At 41.7% G+C, this 16875-nt stretch overlaps 1 protein-coding gene across 2 annotated transcripts in view; it reads right to left on the bottom strand.

The window, feature by feature from the left end:
- Window positions 1-1312: 1312 nt before the first annotated feature.
- Window positions 1313-16875, bottom strand: part of LOC128838359 (uncharacterized) — a 164160-nt gene continuing 148597 nt past the window's right edge. For both annotated transcript variants that reach the window (XM_054030480.1, XM_054030481.1), the window contains 2 exons: window positions 5705-5898; window positions 1313-1513 (listed from right to left, as the gene is read on the bottom strand). In XM_054030480.1, coding sequence (XP_053886455.1) covers window positions 1363-1513; window positions 5705-5898 — 345 coding nt within the window. In that variant the 3' untranslated portion in view covers window positions 1313-1362. The remainder of the gene's footprint in view (window positions 1514-5704; window positions 5899-16875) is intronic.

Here is a 16875-nt window from a genome sequence, read left to right as displayed (position 1 = left end):
CAGTAGGAAGTTGCCATTTGCAGGAACCAGCTGCAGACTCTGATACAGGGAATACAGCCAGGCTACATTACAGCAACATCTAGCTGTGAGGAAAACTAGGAGTTTAAATCCTATTTGTAAAAGTGACTTAGGTTCCCAAGTCTCAGTGAATGTTATTTAAAAAAAATTTACTTCACAATTATTGATAGTACACTAAGTGCTAATTTTTAATCCCACTGAAACAACCATTAGAGAGTTCTCTATACATTTTTAGAGCTCAAAAATAACAGAAACCTGTTAGTATAGTAGCAATGCACTGCCATTAGAAGCCATGTGTCAGCAACCAGGATGTGGGCAATCATCACTAGTGGTTAGAGCCAGAGTCAGGGCCCTAGAGTCAGAGCACTCCTTTCCCGTGTTACAAGGACCTGGTTTGCAAAAGCAGAAGTCTCCTGCTATGTATGGCAGATGTTTTTGAAAGGCTGCTGCAGAAAACCCCATTTGCTGCAGCTCCATTTTGGATTGAATTAAATAATTAGTAATTTACTTACAATGAACACCTACAAATGACTTTTAGTACTAATCATCTGACAGCATCCACTGTCCTTCTCAAGCTCCAGAAGTTCTTATTTCATACCCTAGTTTTCAGGCTTCCTTCTCATAAACAACACAATCCATTGTTCTCCCCACCTGGTCTCACTGCTGCCCTCTTGGCAGCCCAGACCTCTACAATTCCTGATGGACCAGTTTCTGAAGTTTAGAGAAACATTTCCTGGCATCAGGAAGTCCAGATGAAACCACCTCAAGTGGGCCAGTTTTCACCCTTTCAACAGTCCTCCTCCCACCGCTGACTTTTGAGCCAATGTTTTGCGGTGGCTCCAAATAACCAGTGGGCCCTCACAGAAGCCTTAGATTTCAACATAATCCCTCACTTTAACCCAAATATTTTACCTCTCACATACCTCACACCTAAAATAATAACACAGATCCACATGTTCTCCACACAGACCCTTTCTTACAAACAGCTTTGGTTTCAACAAACTGGCATTTTTTAATTGAAAAATCCCCTATCAGTTCTAGTCCCAGCCTGTTCACAAATCCCCTTAGATCAAAAACCCCAGGTTGAGAATTCATAGAATAAATTATTATAGAAAGGCTGAGCCGCCTGCAGGGGGAAGTGCGTTTTTCAGGCAGAAGGGGGTTGGCCAGGCCGGGCTGGCGACTAGCCTCCCCAAGCCTGTGTTTCATCCACCACCCATAAGAGAGAGTTAGAGACTGGATTTTTGACCAGGAGAACAGCCTAATCAAGTAGGTGCTAGAGGCTGATAATGAGACCTTGCCAGGGTTTCCAAAGATTGGTTTTATTATATAATTATACGTTATTCAATTACAGATCCTGTTTATTAACTCAGGCACATTCTCTGCCAGGTCATCGCAATTAGTATATAATTCAGTCCCTGAATCAATTCTATCAAGATGATGAGGATGCACTTGATAAGATCCTATTTGCTGAATGCTGGTAACAAGAAGCTTCCTAAATAAAGAAATAAACAATTTGTAAATTGACAAAATAAAGTGGGAAGACACTGCAAATACATTCTTTCTGCTGGATGATGAGTCTCAGCCTAGTTGTTTAGGTGGTGGAGTGTTACAGTTAGAACTGTCAAAATCAGGGTTTTATTATACATGATGACAAATGTAGACCTTGTATGAGAAATTTCCAGTATAATGAAACCTAATCTCTCTAATTTCAACATTTTATTCTGTACTGTTACAGAAATACACAGAATGATTTGATGTCAAAGATACTGCAGCTACTTATTTCTTGATTTCCTCAGCTTCCCTACAGTTCCTAGAATTTTGTAATGACTTCATCCATGATACTGTTATAAGTTAACAGAGGGCCAGCCCTTGTGCTTGTTAGGAGGGGAAGAGCTAGTAAGGGCTCTCCCGACGGGCAGACTCCATGGTCTCTGGAACACACAGAATACTTATGTCTCTAGAATGTAAACTAATGCAAAGGGATAGGGAAGAGTAGAGAGAAGGCGGGGGTGCGGGCTCTGGGGTGAGTCTGGGGATGAGAGTTTTGGGGTGCAGGAGGGTGCTGCAGGCTAGGATTGAGGGGTTTGGAGGGCAGGAGGAGGATCAGGGCTGGGGCAGGGGGTAGGGGCATGGGTAGAGGCTCAGGGGTGCAGGCTCCAGGTGGCACTTACCTAAAGCAGCTCCCAGAAGCAGCAGCATGTCCCTTCTCCAGCTCCTACGTGGAGGTGCGGCCATGCGGCTCTGCACACTGCCCCGTCCACAGGCACCGCCCCTGCAGCTCCCATTGGCTGTGGTTCCCAGGCAATGGGAGCTGCAGGGGCGGTGCTTGGGGCAGGGGGCAGTGTGCAGAGTGGAGCCCCCTGGCTTTCCCTACGTGTAGAAGCTGGAGAGGGCTATGCAGCTGCTTCCAGGAGCCATGTGTAGCGGCCCCTCACCCTGCTCCCCAGCTGGAGCACCGGAGCAGGGCAAGCCCCAGACCCCGCTCCCCAGCGGGAGGTCAAGGGTCGGATTAAAATGGCTGATGTACTGGATCTGGCCCACGGACCATAGTTTGCCCACCCTGTCCTAGTGTAAGGTAAGTAGCGCCAGGAGGCAGTGGGGGATAGTGGAGAGGGCAGTGAAGGGGCGCTCAGGAGACATGGAACGTGTTCCTAGCTGTTCCAGGGTCTGATGGGTGACTTTGGCAAGTCACTTTGCCTTTCTGTGCCTCAGTTTCTGTATCTGTAAAATTAGACTAATGATACTGACCTCCTTTTAAGAAGAGCTTTGAGATCTACTGATGAGGGAAAACTCTATATAAGAGCTAAGTGTGATTATTGTGTTTCTCTGAGCAGCAGGAGTAATTGGCTGGAGAAATGTGTCCAAACCTGTTCTGTCTTTTGAACTATGTGCCCACAACTGCAAAAAGGCAAATAAACATTCAGCCTAAAGCAAGGGCTCCCTGATTCAACATCCACCAACCAGACACATTCTTAAAACAAAATAGAAGTAAAGGTGAATGTTGAGATGAGTTCCTGTCTGCATCCTGTAAAACTTGCCCATACCGGTATTGCCCTGGCCTCCTCTTTTGTCATTCAGTGTTGCACGATTTCCTCACCTTTTGGGGGCGAAGCCAGACTTTGAGGCACCTGCTCCCCTACTTGGTGTAAACTTTGCTTGTGCCAATCAGAAACGAACACAAACAAGTTTTGGGCCCCGTCCCCTATGACACTTCTATGATGTCATAGTTGGTACTTTATGGGCCTGCCTGCCATGTGCAGGCAGGGAGAGGAGAAAGAAAAACGAATCCTGTGTATCCTGTGTACACCCGTAACCGAGCCTGATCACCTCGAAGCCTCTCTCTCAGCTCACATGTCTCAAACAGAGTGTCTACGTTTGCCGCTCGTTATGTGTTGGTTTGTATTTGTAAGTATCTGTTATTACTAAATGCTGCATCTTTGTTTATAAATATTGTTAGTAGATATTTTAGTCGTGTGTTTTAAGTTTCATTAACTCTATTAGCTAATCAAACGCTGCTCCCTTACCCCTTGTAATTATCCCCAATAAAACTTTAAATTGATTAATTTGGGTGTGTGTGTGTGTCTGCAGTTTGCATCGTGACCCATACTCTCCTTGCATCCCTTACCAATATAGTCTATTGCCACGTGCAGCCTGGTAAATAACAGGCCAGCATTATCTTTCACCCCTGCGTGCCCGTGGCAATCCACAGTGAATAAACTCCAGACTCTGTTCAGATTACTACATTTGGTCTTATATTTTTACTCCTCTACCATGGTGTTCCCAAGTAACCAAATGCATTAATTAATGTATTAATACATATATTTATAATTATTCCCTCTGCATGGTATCTGTGTGCCAATGAACATGAAAGAATTCTTATTGCACTGCAGAAAACTAAGAGATTCAGAAAAATCCAGCAGTTCTATTTAAGAAGCTATTTTTTGGTATACAGAACACAATTAAAAGGAACATTTCCTGATCCATAGCCATGCAAATATTTGGAAGGATTACAGAAAGCACAGAATAATTGGTCATTAGTTTCTAAACATGTTTTATCTTGTGAAATTAACAACTGAAGCTATACAGCATAAATATATTTAGAGAAGGAATGTAATCCTTTCATTGCTGCATTTATACATATAAAATAAACTGGTACTCTGCATTTAATTTATCAGTTACACCGAGAACATGCAGAAACGTGTCAGCAAGAGATTAATTTTTAAGAAACAAAGATCCTGTTATAATGCAAATGTCCCTTGTAGGGTCAAATCTTGTTTATCTAACTTGCATGAGTAATCCCATTATACCTACTGGGACTGCTCAGGTAAGGGAGGGAAGTAGGCTCATAAAAAATAAGGGAAGAGAAATGCAGAAAACACAGATTACATTAGAACAGAAGCAGTCTGGTGTGCAGACCATCAAGGTTTGATGGGGTGGAATCACTGCAGGTGATGTTGTGCTCACTGGTCCCATCTCTGAAGTTTACTGATGGCTTGAAATAGACTATTTTGTTCCAGCTGGTTATCCTTCCATCTGCTCCTGCTGCTTAGGTCTGGTCTACACACACATTTTGTACCAATATAACTATTTCAGTTAGGGGTATGATTTTTCACCCATGCAGTTGTACTGGTAAAACCCCCTATCATGGACCCAGTTATGCTGATCTAAATGTGCCTTACAGTGGCATAACTTATTCCCCTTCCTGGGCAAAAATAAGCTATACTAGTATAAGTGCTTTCACATAAAATAGAGCTGTATCCATGATGGGGGTCGGGTGTGTGGGTTGTACCACATTAAGGATATGGTTTAATGAAAGCAGTACCACTTGTGTGTGTAGAAAGCCCTTAGGGTCAGGCGCTCATAGCTCTAAATGGAAAGGAACCCCTTCCTCTGCAGATTGAATGAAGAGGGAACTAGCATCTAGTCTTAAGTGGGGTAGGGAGGCCTTTTAAAAAGATCTCTGCACATGACTCACTGTTCTTGTATGAAACAAGCCACTGACTGTGTGATCCCACTGAAATGAATAGCTACCCTCTTCGAGGATAAATGTAAGAAAGATACAGGGTAAAGTCTATTTTAGTGGGTACCCCCCACCCCAAGACATTTGTAGCAGAGTGCATGATCCTTTTCAGGGTTGTTGCTTGAAAACGTATTTTTTAATCTGATCAAATGTTTTTTATTAGCTCCTTGCTGGCTGTGGGTCAGTGGATGTTCAGCACCAAATAAAGGAAACCTCTTCAACTACTGAACAGCTAGTCCCCCTATCTCCCACAGCACTGGATACAAGCAGGAGCAATACAGCAATTCTTGAGAGTAAACTAAGGTGGACACCACCACTGCTGTGAGGAAAAGGACATCTCCCAGTCCACCTGCTTCCATTCATCTTATTATGAGTAGAAGCAGGAGGGACTGAGTTGATGAGCGACATTTTCTCCTGTACAATAACAAGACAACCATCTTTTGATGCACCTGTGGCTGGGCATTATGCTGTAAGAGAACAGGAACAATAGCCCCATTCTCCAAAGAGCTATTCCTAAACAGGAGAAGGTTAGGGTGGTTTCCTTTCTATAGCTCTTTGCACCCAACTGGAGACCGGTTGCCATGTTCCTCTTCACTCCTGTGGCTTCTGCGGGAACAATGGGAATTTAACATGAAGAAGATGACGGAAGTAGCTATCATGTACCTTGACTGTTTCAGGGCATCGTTGAATCTTTGGGGCAGAGGCAGCTGGTGATGCGATGCTCTGACACTGGCCCTTGGGAAGCACAATGTCACCTGCACTGGACCTTCCTCCAGGCCAGCAATGAAAACCTTTCCTTTCAGCACCTCAGTGAAACTGCAAACCTGACAATCCAGCTGGGTGAGCTTGGTATTTACCTGAAGCACAGAGCAGAGAGGTGTATGTGCAGAATTATTTCTAAATTACAAAGTTTTCCATAATAAATTAGCTGCTCTTTTAGAGGACTTAGGGGCTGATTCCCCTTTAGTTCATGCCAATGTAAATCAGGAGTAAGTCCACTGAAGCCATGGGAGTTATATGCAGGTAAACATGGTGTGATGCTAGCATCAGGCCCATACCTAGTGCAAATCCACCTACAGTTAATTAGTTTTCATAATTGCTACATATTAAAGAGAACATCACAGAACAATGATTTTGGCTCATATTGGCTGGATCAGACTAATTGCTTCTGATTCTCTCTCTGGTACAGCTGCTACGTCCTTCCTCATCCCAAATCCCCTGTTGTATAACTAAGCACGGCTGGTGCTCATGTTTGCAGCATTCAGAGAGAGAGAGCAAGTGATGAAGCATGTTGAATTTATAGCTTTGACCTTTTCCTCTTTTCTTGCAACATACTACTTCTAGTGATACTGCTTTGCAGAAAGCATTTGACAAAGCTGCTGTTGACCAGTGATGGATTGTAATGGCATCAGGGAAACAGGGATGATTTTGTTCTTGCTGCACTTTTGCAAAACTGCCCCAAAAGGGGACAGGAGTTCCCTGGTTTCACTTACTGGGCCAGAATCAATCAGGTCATGGTAGTGAGGCATAGGTTTCACTTAAGTCTTCTAGTTTGAACCCATAATAGGAGAGAGAGAGCCCGTTATGTAACAATAAGAAACAATCACCTATCACAGAAAGAATGACTTTCTTCTAACACTGAACAAAGAACTTTGTTAGGTAAGGAAAACAGAATTGTCCCTAAAGCTACACTCTATCCCTCTGCTCCAATGTCGAGCTGCTGCTTAGAACCTTCCCAGGCCTGGTTTCCTACTACAGTGTTAAAGAAACAGTACACATATTTCACAGTCTCCAGAATAGACAGATAGTCATAGTGCTAGTACATTCCCTTAAGCTTTTTGATCATAGAGAGGATGCTTTAATTTGCCGTTAGGAAACTCACCAGCAGATGCTGCTGAGAGAGATGTACTGAAGTAATAAATATATAGATAGATATACCTATTTCATAGAACTGGACAGGACCCAGAAAGGTCATCGAGTCCAACCCCCTGGACCATTGGCCTGCTAAACCCAGGGTTGTGAGTTCAATCCTTGAGGGGGCCACTTAGGGATCTGGGGCAAAAATCAGTACTGAAGTAGTACCTCTTCTTCAGCTAGTATAGTCATCTCTGAGAGAGTTCTGACTCCCTGATTTTTCCCCAGACAGAGATGGGAGACAGTGTACTTCCTGCCTATGGATCTCCACCAAGGACTATGATGACAATAAATAAGAACAACATGCAAGAGAGATTAATAGAATTTCCATTTCCACATCTATATGTAAACATATTGAAAAGATTATAAATTCATGCCTAAGTGTCTGTAAGATCAAGGCTTGTGTGTTTACCCTGCATGCCTGAGAAGTATATTAGCTTTGTTTTTGTTACTTAAATCTGCTTTTGGTTGGAGGCCAAACGTCTGATGGATGTGGAAGGGCCTGAAGTAAAAAGTTTAAATTTATTTCCTCCTCACTAGCCATGGCAGTTTCCGGGACCCCATTTATTTACTTAACTGTACAACTGACTTCAGTGTGAAATACCACTAAGTGAGCCTACATGCAACTAGGGCAGCAGCTGTAACAGCTACAGCAGATATAGATCAGATTCAGCAGCCAGGAATATAGCGAGGGTCACAGCAAGGTGGGCACTCCTCTGTGCCTAAGAAAAACCTGAGATAGAACACTTCAAATGCATTGTTCTTTTTAAAAAGTATTTTTGGACTCATGAAAGCAAAAGACTGATAATACCAGCTAGAGCTAGTCATAATGTGTGCAGATCCTCTGAGCTTTGTAAATGCACCTCATTCCTGAACGGAAGTCAGATACATCTTTGCTTCACAAAGTTTTAAACTTGGGTTGATACTTCCTGATGCTGCTAAGTTTAACTATATCTCATTTAACCTATTAACTAGTTGTTTCCTTTTATGGAAGGCTAGTTCATTTAACTCCCTAAATGGCAGGTGTACATGGTTTATCGTCCATCTCTTCTGAGTCATGCTCCGTCCATACTACTACTTTCATTTAATTTTCATCTAGTAAAATAGCACTCCCACACAATGCATAAGTCTTAATCATTTCATATATATATATATATATATATATATATATATACACACACACACACACACACCTATTGCAGTAGCAACTAGGAGTCCCAATCATGGACCAGAACCCCCGTGTGCTAGGCTCTGTACAAACTGAACAAAAAGACCAGACCTTGCCCAAGAGGGCTTACAAAATATATACATACATAAATATATACATACATAAGACAAGAGACAGCAGGGGGATATAGACAGATAGGGGGTATAAGGAAACAATGAGACAAAAGATCATTTATATAGGCACTTACATACATTTAAATAGACAATAAACAACCAATAGACAATATCATCATAATGTTATTGAAAAGAATTGTTAAAGTCAGATATTAGTTTACAACAAAAGCAAATGCAAGTTTTCACATCAATGTGACTCCATTTACTTCAGTGGAATTATTCCAGATTTACATCAGTGGCAGAAAGGAAAATCAGACCCAACTGTGTTAACATTGGTGTAAAATCAACGTAAGTACGATGAAAACCTGAAGTAATGATTATTTCATAAATCTTATGTAATCAGAAATAACACAGTAAAAATAAAGTTCAGAAGTATTTCCACAATTCTGAGCCATATGCTTCACCTGCACGTAGGTTCTTATCCTCAGCCCAGCACAGCACAGCGTGGAGAAGAGAGGAAGGAGCCTCCCTTAGATCACCTTTATGTTTCACCGATCCTGGCCTGGCTGTGCACTGTGCTGGTCCCCAGGTGTAACTTAGAGCAGTTAAGGACCACATCTCCAGTGCCAGCCTTCCTGGCTATGTGTCTTATGCTAGCCACAAAAAAAGATGTGCTATGGGAACCTCTATGCCATTGGAGGACTCCATTTATGACTCCCATTCTGGTTTAGACCTTCTTTGTACCTGCGGTGTGGTTTAAAGTGGCTATTGTGCTGCCAAAGATTGGCGCTGGAGCATGCCAATCCCAGTGACTTACCTGGTGGTTTTATATTATGGACAAATGCCCAAGTAGATTCAGACCAGCAAATTCATTTCACTTGTGTGTCCAGCTAAACTTGAATCCTGATGCTTATATTAAGTGCAGTAGACTGCGCCATTAAACTTCACCTCTGTTTTAAATGTGAAACCATTTAGAACTAGTAACTACCATTTTATTACAGGGTGCCTAAGAGAATTGAAACAGCTGAGATAGGATGGCTGCAGGGCTGTTACATGATAATATGTATATATGATATTAGTTCAGAAATGGAGAGGAAATTATTTACTTAACAATGACAAAATTACTGCTGAGAATCCATATTAATAGAAACAGAGTGAAACTGGAAACTATCATCAGGAAGCAGTCAGGGTAAATTGGGTGCAGTGCTGTTCCTACATAAGCTGTTTTGAAGGCAAAATTACTTTAAAGAAAAGCCAGTGTCCTTTCCCCCGCTCCTCCTAGACAGCTAATAGTATGAAGTAAAGCAACAGAACCTCAGAACAAAAGAACAAGAAATCTAAACTAGAGGAGTGTAGGTGGATGCCTTCCATTGATACGGTATTCAGTATAAAGGTATGAATGTGGTTCTTGTTCTTGCCCTGCCTTGACTTCCTCTTATACAAAATCTCAGATATATAAGGAAGGGAGAAAAAAAACATTTGAAAGCAGAAGCAGTAAATGTTGGGGGGTGAAAAATGAAACAGGTTTAGGAAATCAAAGTGTCTACAAAGCATCTGCTCTGCTCACAGACTTCAGTAAATAGTCAGACTCAGAGTATCAAAGCAAGATCCTAAACTAAAGAGAGTTATTAAAAGCAGACATTGTCAAAGCAAGCCCATTTAAAAGTGTATTTAGAATTTTTTATCTGTGTCATTAAAGCAAGAGGTGAATGCATGAAAACTAGAAATGGGTGGGGAGGATCAGGTTTTCAATTTAGTGGGACGTTCTGCAAATTTCTTTTCCCCACTCTGGAATGGAATGAAAACAAAAATTTTATAAGTTCCTACTACATAAAATTTTGAAGAAAAAGAATTGCAGTTATATTTTGTTCTGATTTTGAACTATATATATAAGAAATTTCTAAATGAAAAGTACTTTTGAAATGAAAAATCAAAATGTTCCTGTGATGGGTGGACCCTAAACCGAGCAACCTTACACTGGGCAACAAGGAGTTAAGGAATTACTCTGGGCTTAGCCAGCTCCGCCCTGCCACACCTGTAGCAAATGCACCCACTGGTGAAGGAGCTAAAAGGCAAGAGAGCAACTCATTTGGGAGCAGGCCTGGTCCTGGCAGCTTCAGGGAGATGAGGTGAGGGAAGACAGAGTCTTTCCCAAAACAACTGCCCAAAGTCCCCTGAGATCCTGCTGCCGAGGCAGCCTGAGAGGCAAGCTGTGACACTCTGTACCTCAGAATAGCACCCTGGAAGGCTGATGTCACCACTGAGAGGGGATGATGATGAGTTTTGAACAAAGTATGCCTTGTGAGGGTATTATTTAAGAAGTCTTTTTTGAACATTAATATTCTGTTGAATTATGTGTATTATTGTATGTGCAATTATGAAGTCTTGCTATATGTGTTACTGAAATATGTTGTGAGGTTGGGAGATGCCCCCAAGTGACCTTTCAATAGGGATAAAGGAGCAACTATCACTTACCAGGCAGGCATTAATGGCCTATCAAGAAGAATCTACTATCCCAGAGACTTCTCAGAGAGGGCATGTATGCAGAGAGGACTACCTGACCCGATAAACAAACTAGGGAAATACAACCTTATTGTACTATTACAAGGTGGGTGCATAACTGGTTGGAAAATCACTTCCAGAGAGTAGTTATCAGTGGTTCACAGTCATGCTGGAAGGGCATAAAGAGTGGGGCCCTGCAGGGATCTGTTCTGGGTCCAGTTCTGTTCAATATCTTAATCAATGATTTAGATAATGGCATAGAGAGTACACTTATAAAGTTTGCGGACGATACCAAGCTGGGAGGGGTTGCAAGTGCTTTGGAGGATAGGATTAAAATTCAAAATGATCTGGACAAACAGGAGAAATGGTATGAAGTAAATAGGATTAAATTCAATAAATGACAAATGCAAAGTACTCCACTTAGGAAGGAACAATCAGGTGCACACATACAAAATGGGAAATGACTACCTAGGAAGGAGTACTGCAGAAAGGGATCTGGGGGTCATAGTGGATCACAAGCTAAATATGAGTCAACAGTGTAACGCTGTTGCAAAAAAAAAAAAAAAACCTCATCATTCTGGGATGCATTAGCAGGAGTATTGTAAGCAAGACACAAGAAGTAATTCTTCTGCTCTACTCCTGATTAGGCCTCAACTGGAGTATTGTGTCCAGTTCTGGGCGCCACATTTCAGGAAAGATGTGGTCAAATTGGAGAAAGTCCAGAGAAGAGCAACAAAAATCATTAAAAGTCTAGAAAACATGACCTATGAGGGAAGATTTAAAAAATTGGGTTTGTTTAGTCTGGAGAAGAGAAAATTGAGAGGGGACATGATAACAGTTTTCAAGTACATAAAAAGTTGTTAAAAGGAGGAGGGAGAAAAATCATTCTTAACCTCTGAGGATAGGACAAGAAGCAATGGGCTTAAATTGCAGCAAGGGCGGTTTAGGTTGGACATTAGGAAAACTTCTTAACTGTCAGAGTGGTTAAGCACTGGAATAAAATGCACAGGGAGGTTGTGGAATCTCCGTCATTGGGGATTTTTAAGATCAGGTTGGACAAACACCTGTCAGGGATGGTCTAGATAATGCTTAGTCCTACCTTGAGTGCAGGGGACTGGTCTAGAATGACCTCTCGAGGTCCCTTCCAGTCCCATGATTCCATGTCACAGAAAGGATTTTTTTAGCAGCTGGAAGAAAGAATGAGAGGGACGGTGACATCATCAATTGGCCTCCCCCTCCTTCCCCCCCCCCCCCAACCCATCCCAACACCTGAAAAAAAGACTTGGAACTAGGAAGATTGGTATAATCTGTGCATTGAGAAACTGTGAGCTGCTTATAAGGTCTGTTAGGGTGAGAGACCATTTGATTCAAATCTTGCTTAATCTGTTAAAGTTACAATTTAGACTGTTTCTATTTTATTTCTTAGGTGACCAATTTTGATCTCTATCCCTGCTACTTATAATCACTTAAAATCTTTCTTTCTGTAGTTAATACTCTTTTTTTTATATATATTTTACCTAAAACAGTGTGGTTTTGGTCAAAGTACTTGAGGAATCTCAGCTCAAATTACAAAGGCTGGTACATGTCCACTTTCCTTTGAAGAAGTGGCAAACTTATTAATGAACTTGCACTGTCCAAGAGAGTCTTGAGCAGTGTAATATGGTATATTTCTGGGGTGCAACATGGGGGTGATTGGCTGGGGCCTCTCTCTGTATGATTCATGAGTGGCTCAGGGAAGATTCGTGCAACTTTGCTGCGAGTGAGGCTCTGTATGCTGATGGCTGAGTGATGACAATGCCTGGAGGGGTTTGCTGATTGTCACTGGCATGGCTTTGTGAGAGACAACCCAGGTTAGAGAGTTAAGGGAACACAGTGGTCCCACAGTTCCAGGTTGCATCCCGGGGATCCTGTCACAGAAACATTGCCCTCTTCTATGAGCTCCATCAGCAGGGGGAAGCCTTGGACTGAACTGGGCCAGGAGGAGGCAGTTGCCCTCATGCTGTCTTATCCCCACCGCTGCTGCTCCTGGACTGCTGCGGGGGCCAGCTGCTTGGGGCCACCCAAGCAGCAGACAGCGTGGCTGGCCCCAGGGCCACCTGAGCTGCTCAGACAGCCCTGGGGTCAGCCGCACTAGCTGCTACAGAAGTCACAGAGGTCCTGGAAAGTCACAGAATCCGTGACTTCCATGAAAGACTAGCAGCCTTAGTTATAGACATCAACAAATTTGAAACATTCTGAGAGCAAGAAAAATATAGTCTATACCCATTCATGAAGGTTCTGTGTAGTACCCAAAGTTTCTTAACTTCACTTACAAGAACACCAGAGAATGCTACAATAGACATTATACACCACATAGCATTCAGGCCAGTAGTATGCAAAAGAGACAGGCAGCAAATGTGATATCAGAACAAGATAAAAAATGAATGCTACAGTCTGAAACAAATTCAGATGGATAAAGGATGGCATCCCTATAATGGCAAAAGTGTGACAATAACTCATACATAATATAAAGATCATGCATAGACCATACAGGGTACTCTAATTAGATGTTATCCTTGCACATGCTTTATATTAAATTGTGTATAACTGGACATTGTATGGGTATGCATCATCCATACATGATCTTTGTATTTTTGTCAGTATGGTTTATGTGGCTAATTGCTAGTAATTTTCGTCTTCATCTCCAACTGGTAGAGTATAGAATAAAAGACAAAACACCATATCAACTGTGGATGAACACATTTCACAAAGCGATCACTCTATATTAACCTCTCAGTCCTCATCCTCAAAGGAAACCTGCAGAAGGCCTTCAAAAGACAAGCCGGATTTTGTTAGATACCAAAAATCATGGACTGAATAGAGACACTGTTGTAATAAGCCATAAATACAATCTATGACCCACAAAATCCCCACCTCTCCCCCCACAGCCTTTTTTTTTTTTCCTCTCTCTCTCTCTCCCCTTTTCCCCCTATGACTGGAGAGTTGTTAACTAGGAACTTCAACTTGAATGGTGCCTTGAAATATGTATTAACTACATAAGATAAACAACCTGTTCAGACCCGTGTATTTAGCTGAGATACTTTGAGTACAATTCCCAGACATGAAGAAGAGCTCTGTGTAAGCTCAAAATCTCATTTCTCTCACCAACAGAAGTTGCGCCAATAAAAAAATATTATCTCACCCACTTTATAATTCTAATATACTGACTACAACAACAGTGCATCCAATATATTATGGCATTTGTTCTTTTGAGCAAAGATCAAGGCCTGCGTTTCCAAATGTTTGTCTTTGATGTTTCTGAAAATCATTTCATTTATATTTAAGTATCTAAATAGGGATTTAGGTTCCTAACTCTAGGTGTCCAAATTTGAAAATGTAGGCCTGTATCTCAGTTACAATATAGCCTCTTTCTGGGATGTATTCGGAAGTTTCATTGCCATAGTTGCAAGCCTTGGAACATGTTCTAGTTTTCTGCAACTTGCCAAATAATAACCCTAATTCAGCAAACATATAGGACCTGTGTTCTGAGCTTTAGAACACCAAAACTGAGCTCCCGCTGAAGTGTATACAATACATCTCTGTGAAAGTCTGACCTTGAATTGGTTTGTATTAAGAGGCAAACTATTTCGGATTGTGATTCTCATCCTGAGAGTCCAAAACCTTTTAGTAGCTTCCAAAAATTAAAATCCTTTTGCTTGATTTCACTAATTTTGCTTGTTTATATTTGATATGGCTGGTGAATTGTCTGACATGTACTTACTTTGGAAGAAGTAATAGAAGGATTGTAATGCAATACAGCTTTCTTGCTCATCATCTCCATGAAATTTATGCTGCTTTTTCTTGCTGATGACAATTATCCTCCTTATACTGATCTCTCCTCTCCTGAACATTTCAATTTTTTATCAGTCATGATTGCTATTCCTTCGGGTGACTGAGGATGTATGCTTTGCCTTACCTATGGTCACAACTTCTACCTTTCAGGGTTCTGAATTATCACATACTGGGACCTGTTCACCCATCTCTCCTCACATTGAATAGTTCCTTGCTCTGTGACCAGTCCCAATATTATCAGTAGGCAACTCATTTGAGTAAAAGTGAACACAATTGGCAAGATCTGAACCATAGTGTTCACTCCAGTTTTTCGGTTAATGAAAATACAGGATGAACAAAAGATGATGCCAAATGGCCTTCCACCCATTCTAATACTACATTTAAGACCATACCATAGTAATCAGTCTTTAAATGTTCCTAATGATAACACAACAAAGAAGAGTTACTTGGCATTTCAAGCTGTTTTGGTAATTTTTCATCATCATGCTGCAGATCAAAATTCTTGTAAAAGGTAGATATAACTTTTTTTCTGTTTGAGCACAAATAAATGTGGTCCAAGATACAATGTTGCTTGTCATGTCACTCTCCTAGCAGTCACTAAAGAACTGAAATTCAATTAGAATGTTCTCCAAAGCCATAAGCAGACAGGCTTTGGAGATGTCGCAATGCATTGCGGGTTGGGATCCTGGTGTTTTTGAAAAGCCAGGGCGGATTTTTTTTTTTTTTTTTTTCTTCTTCTTTTAGATGATATAGTGCTGATAGTCGAAAATACAGTCCAGCTTGAGAGAATGCTTAAAGAACTGAATGCGAAAAGTAGGCAAGTCGGATTAAAAATGAACCAGTGGAAAACAAAATATGATCAGATGATCTGCCAAGAACCCAAATAACTCTTGGAGGAGAGCAGATCCAAGAGGTCGACAAATAGGTTTATTTGGGCCAGGAAGTCAACATGCACCACGATCAGAAAAGTGAACTGCCACGCAGAAAAAAAGCTGGATGGTGCGCATTCAACGACCTCAGGAACATCTTCCAAGGAAAGATCAGCAAAACAATTCGTGTGAATTTTTTTAACTCGACCGTGCTTCCAGCAATGCTATGTGGCAGCGAAACATGGTCGCTGACAAAGACTGAAGAACATCAACTGCCTGTCACACAGAGGGCGATGGAACAACATTTTTGGGCATTTCGCTCCACGATCACATCCCCAATGAAATAATTAGGCAGCAGTCTGGAGTCCGAGATGTTGTTGTCGAAAGCAGGCTCAGCAAAATGCAGTGGGCGGGACATGTGGCCCGACTCAGTGACAACAGATGGACTGCAGCTATATCTGAGTGGTATCCGCGAGAACTGAAACGACCACGTGGTCAGCCTCCAAAGAGGTGGAATGATTTCCTAACAAAGAGATATGGACAAGCATGGCGAAGGATGGCCAGAGCGAGAGAAGATTGGAAGACGTTATGATCGGCTCAGTCTTAACTGATGAAAGACAGTCAAAACAGTGGGGATCTGTAAAGGAAATGGTTTGGGAAATGGGTGAATCTCCAAAATTTCCTCAGACCAGAACAAATTGACATTTGGAAAAAAAAATGCATCCATGAGGTCCAGGAACAACAGAAAATGATCATTCTAGAATATTCCACTCATTACAGATCAAAGGAACTGGGATCTGTACTGGAGATCTGGCATCTGATTTAGGACTTCTTCTTGAGGTTTTTGGTAAGAACAGGTACTGAGTTCCTAGTAAGGGAGTGACTGTGGCAATTCTTGTATTAGGTCTCTGACCACCCACTGTGAAATTGATTTTTCCAGAAGCCTGAGCAGTCTCAAGCTGAAATGGGCGATAAAAATGCTTTCTTTCCAACTCCTGAGTTGCTATTTACCATCCCAGATAACATAACTAAGGAATAGGCTCCCAAGTACCTCTTTTTCTTGTAGCTTATACTTGATTGTTCCTTAATACCCAGGATTGTATTAATCTAAGTCCAGAACTCCACTGTAGAGTGGTCAGGGTGCTAGCCTAGAAGTTTAAGACCCAGGTTCAATCCCCTACCCTACAATTCCCAGAAAGTTGCTTATGCTAAGATCCTCAAAACTATTTAGGCTCCTGATTTCCATTGAAATCAATGAACTTTGAAGCCTAAAAACGTTTGAGGATCTGGGCCCTACGCTCTCTGTGCCTCCAGTCCCCATCTGTAAAATGTGGGTAATAGTACTTGTCTAGCCCAGAGGGATGTTGGGAGGATAAATACTTTACAGACTGTGAGATGCTCAGATATTACTCGGGTGGGAAGATATATAAATACTTA

The sequence above is a fragment of the Malaclemys terrapin genome, chromosome 5, assembly GCF_027887155.1.
Source record: "Malaclemys terrapin pileata isolate rMalTer1 chromosome 5, rMalTer1.hap1, whole genome shotgun sequence".
Classification (NCBI taxonomy): Eukaryota; Metazoa; Chordata; order Testudines; family Emydidae; genus Malaclemys; species Malaclemys terrapin.
This window is presented reverse-complemented; position numbering and strand designations above follow the sequence as displayed.